Raw genomic sequence first — 26,101 nt, forward strand, 5'->3', positions numbered from 1 at the left:
GTCTGCAAGGGGACAGAGCAACTGTTGTACATAAAACTAATCCCAGTGTTGACCTTCAGGACTGGAAAGAAAAAAACCAAACAAACAGGCAGACCCCTAAGCAGGGACGGAAAGAACTCAAGCAAAGGCTTTCTGGATCTTTCTGCCTCCACTCTGGGGTTCCTACAGGTAGGTTTTAAATTTCGGGCTTCTCCACGTCTCCCACTTTGTAGGAGGCATCAGCTGCATCTACTTACAAAACATTCGTAAAGGATTACAGCTTTATATGGGAATTAACGCTCAACCTTTCAGCCCTCTTCCGACAGCATTCACATCCTTAATGACATGGAATTTTTCTTAATGCTCGAGAGGATTCCTCTAGCACCTCTCCCAATATGGTTATTTCAGACGTCCTATTTAACATCTTTACAACATTATTAAGGATGAACAAGAACATAAATATATCAATCATTATTTCACATGACTTAAATTATAGAGAGTTGAATCACTATGCTGTAATAGGCAGATGCCAGGAGCCAACCTATTTTCTGTGAAAGCTGGGGAGTCTGGTCACAGCCCTTTGCAAGGTGCCCTTAAGCAAAGTGTTTCGGTTGCAAAGTTAACATTTGCCTAAGGTATAATCTGTAAGCAGTTAAGCCCAGAAGAGGAAGAAAAACAGTCCACTAAAATTGGAATACTCTAATTCCTTTTCAGAAAAGGCAAGATAATCTACCTCAGTTTATTGATGTCATCCACCTTACAAAAAATCCCCCAGTTAATTCCTGGGCAGCTGTTCTACCTTCCAGACCTGCAGCTCCAGTGCATCTATGCATCACCAAGACTTGACCTCTGTTGAAACAGCTTTTGAGGGCATTTTCAGATAAGCACCACTTATAATTCTGGGTTTCACAGAAATATTTTGAGGGCTTGGGAAAGGCTGTGTGTTCTCCAGGGCCCGGAAGAGCTGATTTAAAAATTTAGTTATGGTCACAGTGAAAGTGGCACACCAGTAACGTTTGAACAAGGCCCTGCATACTGCTTAGAGCCAAGACAGAACGGTTTGGCTCCAAGGTTTAGAGTTTTACACGGAGAAACGACGCGGCTTTGCAAAAGGAATACCCACCCAGGGCTAACAACATGGAGATCTTTATAGCCGACAAAGCTGTTGAGACAGAGTGTTCTGGGGAAACACCACGTATGCGTGCCATGTTGTGATCCTTCCTGGCAGGGCACTTACACGGCATTCCCAGATAATCCAAGGAAGCAGATGACAGGTCACACTACAGAAAGAGGCAAAAAAATCCAGTGCTCCCGGCTGTGTAACACAGAGGGAGTTTCTTTCCTGATCCGAAACATGGCAAGGGTTCAGAAGCCCTGAACGTTTGAGCTGGGCACTCAAAGACATGGCCATGCACTAAGACATACTCATCACCATTCCCGACATTATTTTCCCAACTGAATTCAAAGCAACGTTCTTCCAAGGACTAAGCCGTGCACCAAAATAAAACCCAGAGAAAATCTCTCACGGGCACCTGGTGCAAGCCCGGAAGCGATAGTTTAATACAACGCAGCTACAAACACACAAGCAGAAGTGACCTAGAGCAATGCAATCCCAGCAATCCAGAAATAAAGGTTGGTGTGAACACAGCGTGAATGGAAATGTGTTGTTTTAAGGACAAGAACAAAGGGTTAAATGAATGGTCTGTCTTGGTAACAAAGGACATTGTTCCCAGCTGAGGAGGGTGTCAAGCACTGAAGGCAGCAGACTGGTAAGAGCCTAGCACAGAGAAGTTATCAGTGAAAGAGCCCATGTCCTACCACGAGGAGGATGACAAGTTTGCAGGGTGTCATACACCATTCTTCTGTTAGCCCGACAGGAGAACAAGCTACAGACGTGTATTTCAAACCTCGGTTACAAACAAGGGAAAACAAAATGTGCAGCAATCTGGCTTATGATTTCTGGAAGCTTAAGTGAGATTCAGAGGCAAAAATCCACCTTGTAACAGCCAGACATGTCTAAAGGACATAACTAAGTTGTCCAAACCTAAGCTGCCATCATCAAGCAGAGGAACCCCAGACATGTGAGAGGCTGACACCCTCTCTATTGTCCACAAATGATCCAGGTAAGATCACTCATTCCTATACACCTAAGGTGTTTGCAAATATGCGAGTGAATGAAATCCATAAAAGAACAAGCGTTAAGAGGCAAAGTCAACGTATTTAGAGATCCTGTAAATAAATACTATTTTTCCTTCGACAGGATCTTCTAATGAGTTTTACAACACTATTTTCCCTACACCTGTTTCTGATCTACAAGGTACCAATACCTCCATCCCTTACTGGATATGGCGAGGAACATTGTCTCCAAGGACGAGGACAAGGCTGAGGTACCTAATGCCTTCTTTGCCTCAGTCTTTAATAGCCAGTCCAGGTATCCGCAGGGTGTTCAGCCCCCTGAACTGGAAGACGGGGATGGGGAGCACAATAACCCACCCATAATCCAGAAGGAAGCAGTTAAGGACATGTTAAGCCACCTGGACACCCACAAGTCTATGGGGCCTAATGGGATCCACCCGAGAGTACTGAGAGAGCTGGCGGAGGAGCTTGCCAAGCCACTCTCCATCATTTATCAGCAGTCCTGGTTAACAGAGGAGGTCCCAGAAGACTGGAGGCTTGCCAATGTGACGCCCATCTACAAGAAAGGCGGAAAGGAGGATCCTGGGAACTACAGGCCTGTCAGCCTGACCTCTGTACCAGGGAAGATCATGGAGTGGTTCGTCTTGAGAGTGCTCGGAGGGCATGTGCAGGACAACCAAGGGATCAGGCCCAGCCAGCATGGGTTCATGAAAGGCAGGTCCTGCTTGACCAACCTGATCTCCTTCTATGACCAGGTGACCCGCCTAGTGGGTGAGGGAAAGGCTGTGGACGTTGTCTACCTGGACTTTAGTAAAGCCTTTGACAGCGTCTCCCACAGCATTCTCCTGGAGAAACTGGCGGCTCGTGGCTTGGACGGGTTTACTCTTCACTGGGTGAGGAACTGGCTGGATGGCCGAGCCCAGAGAGTTGTGGTGAACGGCGTTAAATCCGGCTGGCGGCCGGTCACAAGCGGTGTTCCCCAGGGCTCGGTTCTGGGGCCGGTCTTGTTCAATATCTTTATTGATGATCTGGATGAGGGAATCGAGTGCTCCCTCAGTAAGTTTGCAGATGACACCAAGTTGGGTGGGAGTGTTGATCTGCTGGAGGGTAGGAGGGCTCTGCAGAGGGATCTGGACAGGCTGGATCGATGGGCTGAGGTCAACTGTATGGGGTTTAACAAGGCCAAGTGCCGGGTCCTGCACTTTGGCCACAACAACCCCATGCAATGCTACAGGCTTGGGGAGGAGTGGCTGGAGAGCAGCTCGGCGGAAAGGGACCTGGGGGTGCTGGTTGACAGCCGGCTGAACATGAGCCGGCAATGTGCCCAGGTGGCCAAGGCGGCCAACAGCATCCTGGCCTGTATCAGCACTAGTGTGGCCAGCAGGAGTAGGGAAGTGATTGTGCCCCTGTACTCGGCACTGGTGAGGCCGCACCTCGAATCCTGTGTTCAGTTTTGGGCCCCTCCCTACAAGAAGGACGTTGAGGTGCTGGAGCGTGTCCAGAGAAGGGCAGCGGAGCTGGTGAGGGGTCTGGAGCACAAGTCTGATGGGGAGCGGCTGAGGGAGCTGCGGCTGTTTAGACTGGAGAAGAGGAGGCTGAGGGGAGGAGCTCTCTACAACTACCTGAAAGGGGGTTGTAGCGATGTGGGTGTTGATCTCTTCTCCCAACTAACTAGTGATAGGATGAGAGGAAATGGCCTCAAGTTGTGCCAGGGGAGGTTTAGGTTGGATATTAGGAAAAATTTCTTCACCAAGAGGGTGGTCAAGCATTGGAACAGGCTGCACAAGGAGGTGGTGGAGTCACCATCTCTGGAAGTGTTCAAAAAATGTGTGGATGGGGCACTTCAGGACACGGTTTAGGGGACACGGTGGCGCTGGATTAATGGTTGGACTTGATGATCTTGAAGGTCTTTTCCAACCTTAGTGATTCTGTAATTACTACTCCTATTTTATGAAGATCTGATACTAATGCTCTTTTACCTGGAATTCAGTCCTTCTCTCTGAATGCATTTTAAGAAGTCATCATCTCTCCCCAGTTTTTGCTCTAGTCGTACAAAAACATCTGCCTTTTTAAATCTGTTTTGTCAGACTGCATTTGTAAGGCTGAGCAGGGAAATGGAATGAGCAAGAGCAATTTCCAAACCTCCTTCAAACCCAGTGACCAGAGTAGCACACGCTGCTTTAAATAACACCTCACACACTTCTGTCCCTAGTAAAAGTACTTCACCAGATGCACTGTAAGCATTCCATTATCCTTCGCAATAGTGCCATCAGACCAACCACCTCCCTGTACAACTGGCAAAGACATTTCCCTCATCTGTTGCCTCCAGGACATGAATGGCAGCCTCTAGAAAAGGGTTTTTCTGTTTCTGCTAAAAGAGTCTGTAAGAACAGAAATGGGATGAAATATCTGAAGACTGCAAACAAGAATTTCTATTCTTCCAAGGGAGAACAGGATCTTCCTCCATACCGTAATACCTCCCAGCTGTGTTACCTTCACAGCGGTTGCTGGTTTGCATCTTGCAAACTGGTAATTCTTGACAATGCAGGAAAGCCCCCCTGTCAACCTCCCCACTTATACATTCACAGCTTCTGTATGATTTCCTGCCTACATTAAACATCAAACAAAGCTCAACAGGAAACTATATCTAATGGCCCAGTTAAAACTAGACAAAATAAGTTAATGAAGAGGCATTGAGTTTGCTCGACGCTTTCTACCTTTGATAAAACCATATTTCATTTGATCACACTTTCTATCCACTCTTACAACATTTTTCACTACCTTTAATTATAATTTTTTCCAAAATCCAAGATTGCGCATAATATTAAGGTCAAACTAATAGGTTGCTAGAGGCATGCGTTCACCCTGTGAAGCCTGTAAGCCCTTTTCTACATTTTCTTCTCTCATCTGGAACAGAAATAAAAGTTTCTCAACGCTTCAATCATTCCACTCCATAATGCCAACAATTTCTCTAATTCATTTTCTGCATTTCTCAAGGTTTGCTATTAAATCCCAACCTCACCTTTCATCTATTTTGCAAATTAACAAATCGTATCTGCTTGTGATCACTCAACCCAAGATCCTGTCTTGAAATCAGCTCTTCTACAGGATGTTTGCTGCTCACTAACAAACATCTCTAAAATAATACATTGCACCACCTATCAAAATGGCCCAATCTCAATCTCTTTCTCCAAAGCCTATAAACTTTGCTCTAGTGTTTTCATAACTGTCCATTCCAGAGCCTTAACTAAACAGCTTTCAATAAATTTAGTTCCAAGTTTTGAGAAATTCCTAGTGGCTCTGCCCCTAAAACTGCTAAGTTTCAGTTCAAAGTAATTACCACCTTTGAGACAATATTTTATTTGGTTTGCAGAAATTACCTCAATTTTCTTTTCACGTTCCCACGTGCGTCCTCAGAGCATCAAGTCTTTCAGGTCACTATCAGCTCTTCCAGCTTATATCTCATCAACTGAACATTCACTGAAGTACTTTGAACCAGACAATTAGCTAATCTGATCTTTAACAACGCAGAAATTGCTATCACATCAGGAATGTGTTCAGCTCTTCCCAATAATTGAGTGGCACAGCTCGGTAAAAGCTTCTTCTCTTCAGAAACTCACCTGTAGAATTCTCTGCAGGATTGAAGGAAGAGCGATAAATGCAGCCATGTTGTTCAGCACTTGCATTGTCAAGCTTTTCAAAGCTGAAATATCAAACATAAAAGCCATCAGCAGTTCATTAGGATTCAAGAAGTGAAAAGAGATCAATCTTTCAGATTAAGAGTTTTATTTCAGTTCCTGTTTTCTAGTTTGAAAACTGCTTTTATATTTTTTTCTTCTGCACATGTTTTGCATTAAGCACACGCTTTGCATTAAGCACACGCAGCTTTTTGTATCAGAAAGTATATTTAGAAGTCTTCGATATCACTATGCCTCTCTCCCTTCCCCTCCCACACTCTACCTAAAGTAAACATTCACATTTGAGACTGGCTTTGTAGCACTGTCATTCACTTTTCCTACCGAAAACCTATTTGGATGCCTTGTCCACTTTACAGTCCCGCAGACTCTAAAACTTCCTAGCATTAACCTTTGCATGAAACTTGTTCCTCGATCCCCAGTTCCCCAGAGCCAATATTGAGATATGCATGGACCCAGCAATTCAGCTTCGTTTGTGGGGATAATTAGCTAGTTAGAGCAGTGGGAAGTATGCACATTAGGAATGAAAACAAAATACTTATGCAGGATCCAAGTGTATTATCCTCATCATTTCTGGTATCACTTCAGGCGATTACTTTTCCACAGGCATTAGCTCCCCAGACATGGATAATCTAGGGGACATTCTGAATTTAGAGGAAAAGATGAGTTGAGGGAAGAGAGGCGATTTATATTTTTGGATTACTGATCTCTGCAAGGCTATCCCCAAGAGCACGGACATTGCTAACGGTCATGAGAAGAAAAGAAATAGAGGGAGGATGGACAGCATGATCACACCGCACTTAATTGTAATAGCTGGTGTATTCAAGTTCTACTGAGACAATAGAAGGGTGCAGGGATAAGTGTACAAAAAGGCTACGCACCTTGGCTTTTTCATAGAGACCATACTTAATGGAAACAGCTTATGAGCAGAGGCTGTGGTAGGGTTCCTCTTACACTCAGGACTAAAAAATAAAGTTCCTGACAGCTGCAGCCTACCAAATGCTCAATGTGAGCTCAGCCCTACAACCACTGCGGTTCAGATCTACTGCATAAGCAGCAAATTTAGGAAGTGAGTAACAAAACTGCTTTTCTTCTGTTCCTTCAGTAGAGGAGGAGACACAGCACACAGATTTTGATTAACGTTTGGGGTCACAAAGGCCAAAATACTTACATTCGGAGTATCGACACTGTGAAGAACCAGATAGTTTCTGTGGGGACATCATAGCCTCCAGCAGAGGAAACCAGAGGGCCTGAAATAATTGAATGCCAGGGAAAAAAAGCAGTAAGAACATGGTAGTACTGAACACGAGCTGTGACTAATGTCAGAGTCCATTTCCAAAGACTCACTGCCACAGTCTGAAGAACAGAACTACATTTCTCATGACTGCAATGGAACAGCACTGAAACATGTTAAAATAACCTCAGAGCAAAGCACTTCGGGATCTGCTTTCAGTCTAGATTGCTCATATCTTACACTAAGACACTATTTCACTGAGGTCTGAGCACAGAAGACCCTTGGCTCCTGTTGCTCCCTCTTCTTCATTCTCACCAGTTTCTTTACCGGAATTGCAACAACATAAGAAATCTCCTTTTACTTCATTCAGTCCCCAACTGCTTCTCCGTGTGAGATGCAAACTCTCTGGCGTAAAGACTGCTTACATAACGGGTAGCACAGTAAACGGATCCCAGGCGGAAAGGGGCATCTAAATTCTCCAGGCAGTACACAGGAGTTGTGAAAATTCACATAATATTGTACTGAAGAAGCTGGTCCTTCATTTGGTGACCAGAGTCAAATCTTACTTAGGCATCAACAAAGCAATTCCAGCAGGTGGAACAGGACCCAGAGTGAGAACACACACTAACTCAAACCCACCCAATTAGGCAGGCAGGGTAGCCTCAATAAGCACTCAGGGTGGGCACGCAGACACCTCTTCAATAAAACACAGCAGCTATCTCATTTAAGAGAAGAAACTGAGATGGTCACCTCATACACTGGACAGTGCTCAGAAGAAATTACAGAATTCTTTACTTCCAGACATGCCACCTCTTCAGATACGGGAACAACGTTCTTAATTTTGAGTTCAGTTACATAAGTTATGCATAATCTTAGGAGTAAAGATGCCTTCTATGTCATCGACATTGTCAAAATGGAAATGCAACCTCAGTACTAGGAGACAGGCAAACCCAGTTCTCTCTGCAAGAGCTCAAGTAAGCTGTGTTGTCTCCACCCCTCGAAGACCAGGCTGACATTAAATTCAGGATTTGTGAAGATATTCAGAACAGCAACACTCTGCAGCCACAGTGACAGTAGCATCAGCTCTGTGCCACCACTAAGTTGGCTCAAACCTTACTAATGCCTTCTTTAGTGACTGACTGACATTCAAGACAGAATTTCAACTGGAGCTAAAAATAGGGGAAAGGATGTTGTCTCATCTGCTTCTCCACTGCTGACATGCACTTTATTTTGTGCTTCATCCTTACAAGTAAGGATTTCTCTCTCGTGGGTCTGAAACCTTAACCACTTCAAGAACACAAGGCAGAGGAAAGCAGTGACTGCTTGACACTTATCCGTATCCAATAGATGGGGAAAGGAAGAAGCATGTGAAGAGAAAGTTTGAGATGCAGAGGCCTTTGTTGATTTTAGTGATACATTTTTTTTTTTATTGCCTTACCTCTCGCTGTTGCTGGTCTAAATTGTGTGAATTCCTCCGGCAAAGGGCAATTGTTTTCATTAAAGTATCTTCAGTGTTTTCTAGCAAGGGCAGTTCAGCTAAGCCTAAGGTTTGGGGGAAAAAAAACCAAATTGCAATTATAAAAACTATTAGACATGTTAACTTCCAATCATTCTGCAAAATAAAATCAGGCTGTTCTTCTAAAATCTCACTACAGTGAGCAGCTAAACTATAAAGTGAGGTCCTGATTTTTGGCACTTTTCCTGAATTGCACGAGAAATTGGACATTAAGTAAGGAAGATCTTAGCTGTGGTTTAGGATACAATTAGGTAACAAATACGGGCACTGCATATAGTCCTTGGGCTAGTGGATAGTGCCCCTCTGCGTATACTCATTTTCTGTAGGCAGAACATTCCTACTTCTCTGAGCAGTTAGCTTCCAAAAAAACTCCTTTCAGATGTCCCTCATCACTGTTCATGCATAATGCCTGCTACAGGTCAGAAATGAACTGGAATGGATTCTAACATAGGAAACGTGTCTGGTAAGCCAGTAAGCGTACCAGTCACAATCAAAAGAGCTAACAGGGCAGCTGACCACACACACACAAAATCCGTAACAGCTTGTTCTGCATCTCTAGCAAGACCAGAGTAACAAAGTCAGGAAGGGTCATCAGAAAAACTACCACAGTCATGCCAATATAAATTAAAAAAATGTTACCACAATACCCAGAAACCAGAAAAAGGTTCTCATTATGCCAGGTATCAGGCATATGTACTTTACATTTTTGTGTTTATCTCTTTTTAATAGAAAATGGAATTTCACTTGAAAACTCTTACTTTCATCATCGTGCGTAAGCATCAGCAACGTGCTCTGCAACTGCTGTAACAGAAGAGAGAACTCAGAACAATAAACTTGGAGAATGTTGATAGAAGTGTTTTTAAAAGGTATGGTTACAAAAGCTCACCCTCATTTTCTTCCCCAGTATGACTAAGATAGCATGAATGCCTCTCCAAATATGGAAAGGAAAACAGGAATTGAAAGATGACTTCTGATTTAAAAAAAAAAATTCAGCATCTATTATCTACTAGATGTTTGAAGACAGCCTTCAACACATGCCAGAAACATATACTGATCTGCTGAGTCTGCAGACGACTCAACATATTGTTATTTGCAAAAGGTAAATGCTTCCATGGATTCTAGTGGGAAACAAACCGAGAAGCAATAACAATAGCAAACCTTTGTACAGACCATGCTGATGAAGAGCATGGCAAAAAAGCCACACTCGGGATTTCAGTGTACTGTACCTCAAGCATAACCAGAAAGGCACCATGGATATCTCCCTTCTTCTCCAGTAAATATGAAGAAGCTTCATGGAGCTGATGTTTCTGGGTTATCTGAGTTCAAAGGAAAAAAAAAAAAAAAAAAAAGGTAAATGTCTATCTTAAGAAACCTGCCAATGTTTGTGTACTCCACAAAACAATTAGAACCAGATGGTCAGAAAGGATTGTGTTCACAGGCACGTTACCCAGTTTGAGCACTCCTACTCCCTCCCACTGGCTATACTGCATTTATTTCTCAACTTGCACTATGGCCACCATCAGATTAAAATCTTTTTTTTTTTTTTTTTAATTTTTAAAAGATACCTATAAATCAAGATCAAGGACAAGTTATTGTTAAAATTTTCATAAAGGCAAGAAACAGTCGCTCTCCCAGCACTAGTCAAATTTTGGCAGCGTTGCTTTCCAAAAACCCCAGGCCCATGATTTCATATACCTTCAACATATTAATAATGAACATTAACCCAGCCAGTCTGCATTCTGCAGTTACTCAGTAGCTTCAGTGCAGTAATGGCCTTTTCTTATTAGCCCTGAGATTAAATCCAGAATCAGTATATTAAATATAGCTAACCATGCTGCAGGAGAGCAGTTTAGCAGCTCCAGGGGACAAGCAGTGTTAGAAATGGATTGGAAGAGTAGCCAAGAACTAATCTACAACCTAGACTAAAGTACCTTTACGGTACTTTAAAGATGTAGGAGCTGATTTGAATGTTTCCCCTGGCCTCTGTCCTTATTCATAGGATCACAGAATCATTTAGGTTGGAAAAGATGACCTTCAAGATCATCAAGTCCAACCGTTAACCCAGCACTGCCAAGTCCACCACTACATCATGTCCCTAAGCACCACATCTGCACGTCTTTTAAATCCCTCCAGGGATGGTGACTCCACCACCTCCCTGGGCAGCCTGTTCCAGTGCTTGACAACCCTTTCGGTGAAGAAATTTTTCCTAATATCCAGCCTAAACCTCCACCAGTGCAACCTGAGGCCATTTCATCTCATCCTATCGCTGGTTACTTGGGAGAAGAGACCAACACCCACCTCACCACAACCCCCTTTCAGGCAGTTGTAGAGAGCGATGAGGGCTCCCCTCAGCCTCCTCTTCTCCAGACTGAACACCCCCAGTTCCCTCAGCCGCTCCCCATCAGACTTGTGCTCCAGACCCCTCCCCAGCTCCGTTGCCCTTCTCTGGACACAGCCCAGCACCTCAGCGTCCTTCTTGTAGTGAGGGGCCCAAGACTGAACACAGGATTCAAGTGAGGTGCGGCCTCACCAGTGCCGAGTACAGGAGGACGATCACTGCCCTGCTCCTGCTGGCCACACTATTGCTGACACAAGCCATGATGGTGTTGGCCTTCTTGGACACCTGGGCACACTGCTGACTCATATTCTGCCAGCTGTCGACCAGGTGCTTTTCCACAGGGCAGCTTTCCAGCCACTTTTTCCCCACGCCTTTTAGCCAGGACTGCCGATAAATGATGGAAAGTGGCTTGGTGAGCACTGCCACCAGCTCCCTCAGTACCCTTGGGTGGATCCCCTCCGCTCCATAGACTTGTGTCTAAGTGGTGTAGCAGGTCACTAACCATTTCCCCTTGGATGATGGGAGCTTCATTTCATGCTCACTCTACCCAAGACAACCTCCAGCCATCGCATTACCCACAAGTCCTTCTCTGTTCACGAACAGCAGGGTACCTTCCCTAGTTGTTCACTCACCAGCTGTGTCAGGAAGTTCTCTTCCACACACTCCAGGAACCTCCTAGACTCTTTCCGCTCTGCTGTACTGCAGTTCCAGCAGACACCTGGTAAGTTGAAGTCCCCCACGAGAACAAGGGCTAGCAATTATGAGACTTCTCCCAGCTGCTTTCAGAATATTTTGTCTGCCTCTTCATCCTTGCTGGGCAGTCTATAACAGACTCCCACCGTGATAGCTGCCTTGTTGGCCTTCCCCTTGAGTCTTTACCCATAAACACTCAACGCTATCATCACCATCGATAAGCTTTAGACAATCAAAACGCTCCCTAACATACAGGGCTACCCCATCACCTTCCTTCCTTGCCTGTCCTTCTGAAGAGTTCATAGCCATCTATTGCAGCCCTCCAGTTGTCTTTCCTACCTGGATGAGTCCTGCTTGTCTTTCCTACCTGGATAGTTTCTTCCAGTCTGCAGTATTCCAGGACTTTAAGCGTCTCCAAAACCTGGTCTGGGCTGTACTGACACAGCAGCTCAACGAACTGCTCAGTGATGCAGGGCGGTAAGTGTATCAGGTCTTGGTTAATGCCCTCTCTGGAATAAAAAGAGGCATAGGAGACTCAAGTCAAATTCTAGCCCAGAAGTTTCGCTGGAAAGAAGAGTTTCTTACTCAATTTGTCTTCTATCCTTAATATAGAAGTAAAAAATCTGGTTTTAAGAGAAAAAATATGCTGTTTCTACTCGTTACTGGTGCTGGAGGTCTGTTAGCAGGCATTTCATTTGTTCCACAACATATTCTACTAGTGCCTCAGTATAAATTAGACTATCAAAGACCCCTGTGAAGAAAGAATCCAGCATAGACACCTCTTCAGCAATTCTACAGCAAAGAGATACAAAGAACTCACCTAATTTTTTCAATGAAACCTTATGGTCTCCGAGTGGTCTTTTTAGATGCTGATCATCTATTTCTCCTACAGACCTTCTCTGCATGTGTTTGAACAAATATTTTGTTGCTTTTTGCTTAGTGCTCCTGAAATTCTTCTTTGACCTGCTTTATCACAGTTTAATGTTTTGTCTGCTAGAATATGATCCTTTTATCCACCTCACTGAGATACGACTTCATGCTTCTGTTAGGGAAACATCCCCATTTTTACTTAGTTCTTCTCAGACAGAAGACAACTGGTGAACTGGCTTTTGCTCTTGCAGAGGCAGTAACTTGATGCACTTTATGGTCATTAGAGGAGCAGATCACCAGCTGTAAGGTTTTGAACCAGACCCTGCATGTTGTTCAGCCAAAGGCTGCATCCTCTCTCAAGGGTTTTGCAACCAGCTGCACTACAGAACCATATTCAGCCAGAAATAAAGACATCCGCCTCATGTCCCAGCATCCTACGTGCTCAATCAACGCAGGTAGGTGAAGTCTCCAACCTCTGCTGTGTTTACTGCCCACGTTTTCTCCCTGACATCCTCTGACCTGTCACAAGCAACACTGCCATGATGGCCAGGCACTCAGCAGTGCAGACCTGACACTCATCTCTTCTGGTTAGGGCTGTGGATAAAGCTGCCTGGCCCGAGCCATTCAAACTCGGGCTTCCCTTCGGATTCTAGCCGAGGTAGTTTCTGCAGGTGAAGGTCAGAGTACAATTAAACTCATTTAATAAAGCTGTCCCTCTAAAAAGGATTGCTCCAGTTCCTTTCCAGCAGCCGCTGCTGGCACTCCAGTGGCTGGCACAGTGGCCATTTTCCAATCCCTTGGCTTATTATTAAGTAAACACCTGCTCTGAAACTCCTGCTAGGAAAGCAAGCAGGTCAAGGTATGCGTTTAGTTTTGTCACCTTTCTGAACAGAAATTCCTAATCGGGAGAAGGTGTCTTGATGTGCAAACCCTACAGCCATGGGATGGAAAAGGTCTGATATACAATGTGATCCTATATTTTTGGGGAGCTACAAGAGCTAACAGGATTATTATCATCCAAGAAAGGCCAGGAGAATGCTGTGCCCCTAGCAGGCCAAAAGCAGCTTACTGTGATTACAATGTCAATCCCTTGATTATAAATTATATTTTCCCAGATATTAAAGCATCACAGTGTCCAAAGTATGGACACAGTTCTACAAAACCTGGTATCCAAGTAATTCTGTTCTGACATCAGATAAGAATAGACTTTCGAAGGACCAAACAGGAGCCCTGAATTCTGGCCTCCTGCATTCAACCATGCACTCCTCCCACAACACACACCCTAGAAACTCCCCCAATGCCTGTAAGGGAGTGAGCGTTCTACTATTTTTGCGACTAGAATAAAGTAAAGAAGTACTTTCTATCTAAAATGATGTCTGTCTACCAAAATGGGAGAAATGGCAAGTCATACATTTTTAGTACAAGAACAAACTTCTAGCCTGGAAATAATTCTGGCACCTAGTATTCACGACTTCATGAGCACGCTGACCTTTTCATTAACCATTCCACTTAAGAAATGCAGAGAAGACAGAATGGAAAGAAAGCTGGATTTTGATAATGTTAAAAACTAAGCGACAATCTTGAGACTTGCAGGTCCTGCTCAGCTCAATGTGATTGTGTTCACCTTCAGTATGACCATGCCAAACATCTCCCCCGCCATACTCTACATGCTCTTTCCTAAAAGGAAGAAATAACCACTGGTTTCTCACAAAACCTGGCATAAGTGAGCCTTGTGAGTGTCACGGGTACCTGGGCAGTGAGAAGAGCCATTGTAACAGAACCTAAAAATGCAGGTATCCGTTAATATATTTATAGACCTAGAACACTGTGTTGCTAAATAAGTTGATATTGTTGGTATAATAAACAAACACATACTGCAAACAGACATGCTTCACTGCCTTGGTTTTTTTAGGGGAAAAAAAAGTTTAAAATGGGAAAGTAGCAAAAGCTGTGATTAATGAGCTGAGCAATACACACTATATTCTCTGTTTTCCGTGTCTGCTTATAAGATACAATGGATATTTGGTTTTAATTTCCCCAGGCAATTTCCGTTAACCCCGTTTCCTCCCTTCCCCCGTCTTAAAAATAAATCTCTAGCTAAATTAAATGGGCCAAATTAATCCCTAATGCAATTCCATCAACTAAGATAGTTATACTAGCATGATGAGTCTTGTCCCCGTATGATCAAGCAATCATTCATATTTGAGACATTACAAGCTCATTCACTGCACGAAGAATCTTTATTTTAATCGGAATTTTGCTCCAAAAAAAGCATATAAATATTTAGATTGGCTGAGAAGAGACAGATGTTTTCAGAAGAACCTAATCACTATTGTATGTATAGATATACTACAAAGTATAGGGATATCTGCAGATTAGGTCTTGCATAGCAAGATTCCTCCCTCCTTCCCTGCCTCCCTCAGGATACAGTTCACCTCACTTCAATACGTCTTAGAAGCAGACAGCCTCACAGCACTGAAAACAGACCACAGGACCTTGAGTGTTAGTAAAAAAAAAAAAACAACCCTCCAGCAATCTAGGATCTCTACAGAACACTTCTTACTGACAACATAGTTTAGTAACAATAGGTTAAACCTTGGGCTTCCAGGGCTTCTGCTTTACGGTCCGTCACCGGCACATGTGAATCCATTTAAGTAGTATTTTGTTCATTTTTCTGCGTAACTGCCCCACTTATCTTTTGCTTATTGAGTATTCTGGCAACGACAATCCAGTCAGTACACTGTTTATCTCCATTACTTGGGACGCTGCACACCTGACTGCAGTGCAGAGAATTAGTGGACTTTGGACCACAGAGGGAAGAGGAGGAAAGTTCATAAACTTTCCTGAGAGACGCCCGGCACAACGTGACAAGCCACGTGGCCTCATGCACCTTGCTGAGCATCAGAGGGAAACGCAGAGATCTTCTGAAAGATTAGGTAAGGGAAGTTGCTTCCTATTGCTGGTTTGAACACATCATGTGTTGCTTTTGATTAGAAGTTAACCACAGGAGAAATAGCTGTATTTAGCTCTAATTATGGTAGGGCTAAAATAGATACGTTTATTACTCAGAGATTATGGAAGCCGCTCCATGCATAAGATTAAAATCCAGGTTAATTACTACCTACATTGCTACAAGTGATACCACAGCATAAACAAAGTCCTACTTAACATCCAGCTGGGTATCATTTCTGCTTAACTATTCAATTTTTTTTAAAAATGATTCATTTATTAACTAAATCATCTAATTTCACTCCTGTAAAATCCAACCATGATATTTTCTTGGCAAAATGCTGATTTTATTTTGACTTCTAAAAAACACAGTTTTTTAGAAAAAAACCAAACAAACATGGCTGTATAACTTGAGAAAAAAAGAAAACCTGTCTTTTTTTGTTTGTTTCTTTAATTTACATCCCAATTAAAAAAGGTGATTAACTCCAGGTTCTAGCTTCCAAAGCATGCTTTTTATTCCACTTCAACAGGAACTGAAACATTAACACTTGAATTTAAATAATATTATCTTCTCCTACTCCTATTCCTCCTCATAAAGCACAATTAATTTGTAGCTAATCGCCAAAACAAGATCTCACCTTAAATTGCATTAACAGTTGCTTGAAAGCAATTGGAGCTGTGCATATATACATTTCTTACAAAACAAATAACTAAAATCAAGATCTTGTAGCATTTCAAACTGATTCAACAGAAAGAGAACACACAGTGCTGAAATACTGAAACAGGAGGAGATGGAGCAAGCAAGCAGTTAAAGGGAAGTCTGCAGTGAAATACAGCAGCAATTCTGAAATAAGATAGAAACGAAAAATGCCAATAGACCAAAATGCTTTTCTACTTATGTTAAACTTGGGCACCTTGGTCAAGTAATCTAGTCGGTGGGTTGAGAGCAGAAACTGCCGTTTCTGAGAAGAGAAACGGCAGTTTCAGTCACAGGATAACCACTTCACAGCCTCCTCAAAGAACCTGTTACAGCAACGCCCAAACTCCCACTGGCACGGGGGAGGCGTCGCATTGCTCATACTGGAACCCACACCACTTCCCAGTTAGGAAGCCAGCACGGGCTCTGCTAAAGGACACTCCCCCGAACACTCACTTCTGTGCTATCCTTCTCAACTTTGGGCAGTTTGAGGAGCAAGTCACCTTTTCCAAGCCCTGAACTTGGCTGTAGGCTGTGTATTGACGCACCGTTTCAAAGGAATTTATTTTAACCCATTGTTTTCAAGCTCCAGTTTGCAAATAGTCTAATTTTCTTACATACCTCGGATCAAGGAGACTCCTCAGGAACTGGAAGAGTAAAAACTGGTCCTGTACAACAGGAGGAGAGAGAGTATTACTATTTTAAATAATGTGCTACAAACCAGTGACCCCTGAACTACAGCCATCGAAGAAAATACTGTTCACAGCTGGTGCCCGCTGAAGAAGTTGGTTTAGGCACTTGCGTAAATACTCAGAGAATATGTTTGCTGACAACAGCTGTCTGATCCCTGAATGCAAGCCATACTGAACTCCAAATTAAAAACTGCATTATCAAGTGATGCAACCAGCAACTCGGAGAGTGTATATTTTTATGGCCAGAACCCTACAAACAGGCCAAATAATTTAAATGTAGCAATTCCTGCAGCTGAGTAGCTATCAAGCTATTTTTCTTCTGCTTATGACACAGCAACACCTTACCATTACTCTTGGCAATCGTTTCTTACAAGAATGGCAACCCCATGGTAGAGAAGCACCAACATCAAATGAAGTTTGACACTTTACCTGAAGGTTTGTAATGATGCTCTCAATCTGCTCACTGAAGTGAATGGCTACCAACTCAGCCGCTTTACATGGGCTCAGCAACAGCATCTCCTTTGGAGAGGGAAACACAACAAAAATAATTACTTTTCATTTCATAGGCAATATAATTATGCAGTATCACCGAGTTCATTCAGATTGTAACTCTATCTTTGCCTAGATGAAAGCTGTAAAATAACAAATGCCATCACACAAAAAGTGATTTGTAAAAAAAAAATTAGAAGGCTAGTTTGTAGAAAGGCATGTTTGAAAGTCGATGATTTTACTACAAAACAGGCCCTGTAAGAATGCAAAACTCTTCAGACCGAGACCACATCTCAGTCCTAAAGCAAGGAAATTATTCATCAGGTTTTCTGACAACTGCCTTTTAGCCTCTGCCAACAAGACATTCCTAGTGCCAACTACGAGCCAGCAGTAGAGAAGAAACAAAGCCCTCAGTTGACCCGAAGGAACTTCCCAGTCAAATGGAAACAGTGATTAGCTGGCTTGAGCCCAACTGAACCAGAGGCTTAAAAGGAGGTTTCCTGTAACTGTTAACTGTAACTGATACCTGCCCAGATGTGAAAAAACCTTAAACAACTTCTTTATTGTAATAAAAGGAAAAAAAGGAGCATTTGCCTCCTTGTCAAGCTTGATCTAAGAGGCTTCATATCATACAAGTTTACACAACCCAAAACATGAGGTTTTTTGCTCCTAATGCTTCCAAATGCGTCCATGCTTCCAAAAAAAAAAATGAGAAGCAACTGCTTCAAACCAATATTGGGCACCTGGTAACCCTTTCCTAAAGCCTTAACAGAGCTTAAGCTTAACAGAGGTTAAGCCTACAAAGGAGCAAACATTGCTTTACAAAACAAAACCAACTGTTATACTGGTAATGAAAGAAAAATTTCCTAAACATACATCTGGAAATAAAAAAATAAATCTGAAAAAGTTACTTCGCACTAGCTTGGTCTCCAGACAGATGTAGCAGCCACCAAATTCAGCCAATGCCAGCAACAGACCAGGGTGAAGGGTAGAAAGGAAGTAACAAAGAAGAGCATAACTACTCCACAAGCTCTTTAAAGAAGAGCTATCATGGAAGATGCATTTTGTGAGGTTTCCAAAGCAAAATTTGCCCACCATATTGTATGTAAAGCAGTTCTGCCATGTTTGACCCCACAGCTGTACTGCATGAGCCACAGCTCTCTGTTGCTTCCCAAGCACTCAGGAGCATGACCCCTTTATCCCACAAGCCCAGGCAATCCAAAGGACCCAGGTCTTACCCACAGCAGCGCAGAGGAATGCAGAAAGGATGTGGTGTGACCGTCTTAATGTGTTTTTCTCTCTGGACAAACCCTCCCTGGGAGTCTTCAGGACTGCTGAAGATAGGACTGACCGGCTGGAAGACAGCCCAGTCTCCCTGTAATTGACTGCAGCTCTTGAATGAGTGTGACCTTCACAGCCTACCCCCAAGCAAGAGGCCTTGGGCTTGGGTTTTCATCCTCTCCCAAGGTTTGAACGATTTGCAAACATGGTACTCCTTAGGCAGACAGCCCCTGAGGAGACAATACTGACAGAAGGCATGTGGGTCTGAGGACAGAAAGTGACCACCACAAACAGCACTTAGGCTTTATTTTCAAGATAAACATCAAGGAACAACAGCTATGTGGGATGATGGAGGAAATAAGAAGTGGCACTGATCATAAACCCCACTTTCTGTCATATGATCACCAAGAAAGCCTCTCTAGACACTGCTAGTTTCAGTTGAAGAGGCTGGTTTGCTACTTTCATACCTCAGTAGATGAAAAGACAGTTGTTCAAAGACCTGAAATCACAGCACCAGCCTAGTAAGTTGTTATTTACTATTTTAAGCCTTCTGAACATCGGAGAGCAGGACTAATACAACAGAAAAGAACAAAAGCCCATAGCAGCCAATAAGCTGCTAATTGTATATACTGCTCACCAATCCTGGGAAATAGAAGATGCTGAAAGGAAAAAGGGAGTTGATCTCAGTGACAGCACCCAATAAAGGTTATCTACAGAACCGATCATCTGCCCAGCAGCTTTTTGGAAGAAGCTGCAAAAAGTGTAGGAAAGAGCAGATGGCTGTTATCCACAAGGCTGATGAAACAGTGCAAGAAACCCTGTTTTTAACGATGGCCATGGACAGGTTGAGAGGAGTTATTTTCTGTTGTTTGCCAACTTCAGAAAAGTACACAGCTCTGCCAAGTTGGACACTGGGCACTTCTGACACTGTGCAATAATCCAGAAGTGGCTCCAGACTGAGAAAACAAAACCAAACAACTCAACATAGCAGTCTTAGCCTACGACAAACGTATCACAACACAATGAGAAACATCAGGAAGGGCAACCCAGAACATTTCTGATTTGTCCTGAGACACCCAAGCACGGAACATCAATTGTAAAGGCCTCAGGCTGAAGAGACCCAGCAAGGAGACCTACCTGTGATGTGATAAAAACAGAAAATAAGGCTTGCAGAGGGAGGCTGACACACTCATACTGCCAAACAATTTGGGCCATATATACTGATACAAGCAGATAAGGGATGCAGTCGGAAAAGATCGAAGCAGACACTAAGAAGCAGCACAGCAGACACCAGTTTGCTCAACTTGGAAAGTCCAGCATGGAACCACAGTTGCTCTGATAAGGTAGTAATGAGCCAGGCCTGCTCAGCCACAGCACAAGCATCACCACCACCAATTCCCACAGGCCCTGAAAATGCATCTGGAGAGTGGGTGTGAGCTCAGCGAGCTGCACATCATACAGCTGCATTCACAGGATTTCTTTGTTTATTGTCTTTTGAATCATTTTCCCCTCTTGGTCCATTTTCTCCTTAGTCACGCACTACTTGCAGATGCTGGTAGAGACTAAAAATATTCTGTATCTTTCAAATGTACGTAGTACTGTTTTTGTCCACCTCACAGGTTACAGACTTCTGTGGCCATTTTCTCCTAAGTAGTCTGGGCAAGTGTGTGACTGCTTGTTTTATAGACAGAGTTTTTTCCTGGCTTATCTCCAGATCACCCTGGAGGGGACTGACACCACCTCACAGGCACCAGAGATATTATGGATTCCCCACGTCTACTGACTGGACAACTATTTCAGACAGATCTCCATTCCCTGAAACAAAGAGAGATTGAAGAGACTGGAAAAATTATTAGCTAGAGAAGTCTAGCAACAGTCTGTGTCTTACAGTAGAAGTCATGACCCCATCTTCCCACAGGTTAGAAGTGCCAGGGTACCAAGGCTGAATGCTATTGTCATTGTAAGATGAGGAATTTGATACCACAGACCGTGAGGTCAGTCGTGTCAAGGTCCTGACCTTGCCGCTGCTGCACGCTCAGGAGATGAGAGACTTGCTAATGGATCCTTTCCCTGTTCCACAGCACTCACTAGCCATCATCCCCTGATAAGGTGCTTTTATCCAGAGAGCAATATTTGAAACCAGGAAACCAAGGAAGCCAGCCTGAATCGAAGGGAGGCACTTACATTAATGTATGACACTACTTAAAGTCAGAGCTTTCTAACCAGCTGTGATTCGACATTGTGACACTTCTGCTTACAGAACAGCACTAGGCAGATCCAACAGGAGTTCGCAGTAGCTGAGGTACCATGGGTTTAAGACACACTGTACCTCTACATGTTCCAAAGCTTTCTGCCACACCGACTGCTTTTCTTCAGCACTGTAGCCAGGCATGGACAGGATGTTGTGAATATAGTTGAAAACTTCTTCCTGTAAGGCATAAAGCATGAATGGTACGGTATGTTCGGCAGCGCCGTTAACAGCATTAGATTTTGGTAAGGGAGAGCATTTCACAGTCTTAGATGACCTCAGGGCTAGTCCTTCCTTAGCAAGTCAGGGTAAGTTATCTGCAGGCGAGATTATATGTCCCTAAATAGTTCCTGAAGAACTGCCAGGGAAAAAAGTCAAGAGGAACAGAATTGATGCTAAACGTATTAAGCACTGAGGTCAAAGAGAATTGTTCTTCCACTATTAGAAATGTTCCCCTGTAGCTCACAGGGAAAAAGGACAGGACATCACTGTTTAGCTAGGAGTCTAGGCAGAGAAAAGAACGCTCTACCAGAGGGCAAGTCGGTTTTCCCAGCGTATTCCTGTATTCCTCTTCAGCATTAGCCTCTACCCCAGGTCCTCCTGCACCGTCCTCAGCTCAGATGCTCTCCTGTACCATATTTGTTGACAATCTCACTACCACAACCTCTCTCTTCTGACTCCTTCACCCACACAACTTTCAGCATAGTGGTTTCATGAGGAGCTGGTGAGATCACATTTGCCAGACTCTCCTCCCAACTTCAGCTGATGGTAGGGAAGAGAATACCTCAATAGCTGTGGCAGATATGCAACTCAGAGACATGCAGAAGTTAATTGCAAAGAAATAGTAAGGGCACAGAGACTCTGTCTGGGGCGGGAAGAAGGGACTGATGGCAGAAAAAGTACTGCAGTTAGCAACATTTGCAATAAATCCCACCTTGCACCCAGCTTTTATGTATTAGCATTGTTTAAATTTAAAAACAAACCAAAAATCTGAAGCTTTAAAAATAAAAAAAAAATCAACTCCTCTCCAACACACACAAACGCAAAAAGCCTTGACTGTAAAGTAAGAGAACTCAGCTGTAAAGAAGGACACTTATGATAGAGAAGTACGACAGAAGAGCAGGGTTGTTGCGCCCGTTCACACCATTGCCAGCAAGGCAGGCTGCGCTGCTATGAAGAAGAATGGCCAAAAGCACCAGATTTACTCACCTTTCTCACCGGATCACGCAGGTAACAGCCAATTATTTTGTCGTAGCGAAGCTCTCGTTCATACATGAACTCGCAAATCTGATAGCTAAAAGGAAAAATACTTTCCACATTAGGAAAAAACACGCTCAGCTGAGTCACCAGCATAGAGGTAGGTAGCTCAGATCCAGCACAGTTTGGCAGCACTCAAAAGAAAATACAGCATGTTTTACAAAAAGCATTTGGAAGTATCTTGCAGTAAGGTTTTCAGCACACAGGTTGGGTGGCTCCAGTTTACCTATGCCATCTGGTATCAGCCACAGACCAATCAGCCGATCAACTTCCCTCTTCCTGGGAAGTTATCATACAGAACAGAGAAAACCGGAGTTGCTAAGGTGAGAGGCAAGGGACAGAGGACAACAATCCTTAAATCAGGTTTCACAGGTTCTGCCGTTCATAGATCATCTTCCTTATTTCCACAACACTCTCAGCTCTAAGCTGGGCCAATCTGCAGCACTAATTTGAAGAAATACACTGAACGTGACTCAATGATGTGTTATGACACAGCTTCCTACCTTCAAATTTTAATAAACATCTTAAATGTTTTGAGACTTTAGATAAAACCAGATGCAACTGAGGCAAAACAAATGAAAATTCTGCTAAATAAGAGTACACTATAGGTCTTTTAGGTCTGGTGGAAGCAGTTGAGCTGGTCGTTCTGGCATTCAAACTAGGAGGAAAAAAAACCCCAAACATTCCTGAGCCTGAAGAATCTTGTTGAGTAACTCCTCCTAGGACACACAGGAAAACAGGCATGGCATACCTCACCACTGCACTTCTATCCCTCTGGTCCTTTGTAATATATGAGTTCTCATAACATCCAAATTCAACACTCGGATGAAGATGCCCTCCCTGGCTGGCTCTGTTCAGGCATGACAGACTCTTTCTGGAAGTGTAAAGTATCTAAAGGAGATAGTGGAAATTTTTAGCCTTTCCAGACACTGTGTTTGTCTCTCCTACTCAATTCTAAAACGAGTACCATGGGGGTGGCTCCAGACCCCTTCGTGCTTTTAAATCCACCTGTGGATCTCACCCCAACAAGCCATCTCCATCTGTCAGTGGTAGAGCATTCAAACAACAACTATAGCCATGAACAAAGCCTGGGCTCTAGGATAGGAAGTACCAAAACTCATCAAGACCCACAGAGTTTCATGCTGAAGGGTTCCCACAGCTCTACCCCCTCTTATCTTAACAATGCTTTCTTTAAGAACGGCCAGTAAAGACAGCAAGACTGGGACCGAATACGAACAAATTAAATGAAGTATCTGTGAATGCATAGGGAAAACGATCCCAAACACAGCTGCAAAGTAGGAACAAGAAATGTGGAGGCAAAAAGCTTTGGAGGAGATTTAAAGATGTATGATTAAATATCATACACAAGATTTAAAGGCAGTATTTATATATTGTACGCACAAACTTACAATTCAGCTTTTTCTGCCATTTGGATAAGACGGCTCTCTTCAAACTGTACTATCCCTCCTGCCTGGAGCAATTCTAAAAGGACCTGCAGATATTGAAGACCAGTTATTTATACTGCAGTAGCAGTTGGAGAGACAATGCCATTAAATAAACTTTGTATTAACACAGGGCTTATTTTACAGATTTTCTTAACTGATCATCCATTAACTATGATGGTCATGCACTTATCCCGGACTTTTCCTGCCTCTGTTCTTACTGCTGTCAAACCTCTCCTGCAAGCAATGCTGGGGTAGGATCCTCCTTCACTCCTGCTGTGCACAGCACTGCCCAATCCTTCCCTGCTGGCCACCATTCCTACACAAGGTGTCTGCTCTGGCGTACGGCCTTCAGCCAACACCCGTGCCCAACGGCCAAACTCTGCCCTACGGTCTGGTCATACCTGGTGCCTAAAGAAACGTTCCCTTGAAGACTATTACCTGTTGCCTCTCCGAATGGCGGGAGTCGTCATCCGGGCTGCACAGAAATTCAAGGACCTGTGCAAGGGTGTAGAAGTCAGCATGAGTTAGGCCTAGTTAGCACAGCTGTTGGCATAAACCTAACAAGCAGATCGTGAGCACCAACAATGGCAACGGCAAATCAGCACACGACGCTGCAATCTGAACGTCCTATTCATCTGTGAGGTACTCTCTACTTGGTCCTATAACTAAGGACACTTAAGAATACCGGAGTAACCAAGAACTGCTGAAAGACTCCAGGGAGGGAAACCCATGGTTCCGCACCAGGATCTAGAACTAAACTTTGGGGAACCCAGGGAATATAGAAGAACTCAGTGGACCCCACAGCTCTGCCAAACAGGGGAAACCAAAACAGGTGGAACCACTATGCTGACTCTTTCAACTTCTCTCCATCACTCCCAGAAAAACAACCATGTAATTCGTAAAATTTAATATATCTGTAATTAAAGTGTTTAATCCAAATCCATTTACCCTCCAGAGTTCTTTGGTCTCAAATTATGATGGACATACATTTTTCTAACTCATTTTTTATTACTGTTCATATATCCATATTATCATCAAAGCACAACTGCTGTAGCCATTGAAACCTCCTCCTCAGTCCCAGGAATTTCTGGGACTTATGCCTGGGTATAAACTTAACCCGTGCAAGCTTCAGGCATGCACTGGTGCATATCAGCCTATTTCAAACAGCAGAGAAGGACAGCAGCCACATGAACTAGAAATTACCAGCTACATATACGTGCTCTGTAAGCTCGCTAATGTTATTTTAGTTGGCACCCCTTATCTCCTTACCTTGGCATCTTCATATGCATAACAAGTGTCAACAGAGCCACCAAAATGCTTGCTGGGGTTTAAAAAGAAACAGCTTGGTTCCTGCCCTGATGGGTCTTTGCTTTCCCTCTCCTGACACACTACTGACCACAGGAATCTGCCATTCCATGGAGAAGAACAGCAGCTGTTCCATCTCCCAGGACCCTATTTCTCACACAATTCCAGCAGGCAAGCTGAAATGCGGAGCTTACTGCGCTTCTGTGGTCTCTCCTGCTCTGCTGCTTTGAAACCACAACAAAGTCCCAGAAAGATGGCACTTGTTCTATAATGCACCAGTACTTCCAGAATTGCTTTGGTCTACAGCACTAGCCATGCTTTCTGCAGTGCTGGACCCTGCCTGGAATTTTTTCCACCCCTCACAACGGAATACTTGCCTGGTCAAAAAGTGTCCTGTTCACAAACAACGTGTTGTTGGGCTTGGCGAGCTGACGGGCAAGGAAGGTAAAGAGACAGCCAACCTGCGACGGGGTGAAGTCAGAATTCTCTACCATGACCTGAGAAAGCATTAGAGAGAAAAGGGAAAAATAAAAACACAAGTGACTGATTCTGCAGCTGCCTTTGGGAAAGCAATCAGGACACTGCAACAAGAAATCCCTGTACAGCCATCACGTCTCCTCCTATCCTAGACATCTACGCAACCTCCAGATGTTAGTCCATCCTGAAGGTCAAAAGATAAGCCACCTTCCATGGCATTTAACTGTGTCACATGAAGACACAGACAGTGGACGTGTCCTTGCTAATCACCTCTGTCCTAAAGCTGAAGAGGATCAACCTCTCTGCCGTATACTCAAGGGAAGTATTCTTGCATGTCCCTGATTTTCAGGTGTGAAGGGGCTCCAAAGTCGTGTTTATCTCCATCTCTGTAGTCTGTGCTGATCACTGGACATGTACCAGAGCTTCTGAGCAGAGACATGTTGTCACATAAGGAAAAAAAGATACAATTAATAATTATAGGAGAAAAAAAAAAATACATTTGACTTCAAGCCCCAGGCACTCACCACCTCAATTGTGGTATGCAGAATTGATCAAATGACTAAGAAACGACTGTGGGTTTAGGGAAAAGTTTCGTTTCTCACATTAAACTAGCTGTTAGTCTATGAGTATTTTGAGAAACTTATGGCTGTGCTGACTTGAAATTACAGAAAAAACGGAATATCTAAGAGTCACTACAAAGGGGATTTGAAATCTGAGAAGTGCTTGTCACCTGTCTGGCATATTAAAAAAAAAAAAAAAAAAAAGTGATGTGTCCTGAGTTGGTGTCTCGTGCTTCTAGA

General features: G+C 43.5%; 1 protein-coding gene across 1 annotated transcript in view; it reads right to left on the reverse strand.

Annotated features, from left to right (window-relative positions):
* Window positions 1-26,101, reverse strand: part of VPS8 (VPS8 subunit of CORVET complex) — a gene marked incomplete at its 3' end in the record, with an annotated part of 88,055 nt that overhangs the window by 17,628 nt on the left and 44,326 nt on the right. The window contains exons 28-40 of the mRNA XM_082003665.1: window positions 25,202-25,321; window positions 23,958-24,014; window positions 23,484-23,566; window positions 22,027-22,111; window positions 20,899-20,997; window positions 17,229-17,318; window positions 16,729-16,775; window positions 11,959-12,100; window positions 9,787-9,876; window positions 9,319-9,361; window positions 8,483-8,586; window positions 6,982-7,060; window positions 5,736-5,818 (exon numbers count right to left, since the gene is read on the reverse strand). Coding sequence (XP_081859791.1) covers window positions 5,736-5,818; window positions 6,982-7,060; window positions 8,483-8,586; window positions 9,319-9,361; window positions 9,787-9,876; window positions 11,959-12,100; window positions 16,729-16,775; window positions 17,229-17,318; window positions 20,899-20,997; window positions 22,027-22,111; window positions 23,484-23,566; window positions 23,958-24,014; window positions 25,202-25,321 — 1,122 coding nt within the window. The remainder of the gene's footprint in view (window positions 1-5,735; window positions 5,819-6,981; window positions 7,061-8,482; window positions 8,587-9,318; window positions 9,362-9,786; window positions 9,877-11,958; window positions 12,101-16,728; window positions 16,776-17,228; window positions 17,319-20,898; window positions 20,998-22,026; window positions 22,112-23,483; window positions 23,567-23,957; window positions 24,015-25,201; window positions 25,322-26,101) is intronic.

This window comes from Phaethon aethereus (genome assembly GCF_964289735.1).
Source record: "Phaethon aethereus genome assembly, chromosome: 9".
Classification (NCBI taxonomy): domain Eukaryota; kingdom Metazoa; phylum Chordata; class Aves; order Phaethontiformes; family Phaethontidae; genus Phaethon; species Phaethon aethereus.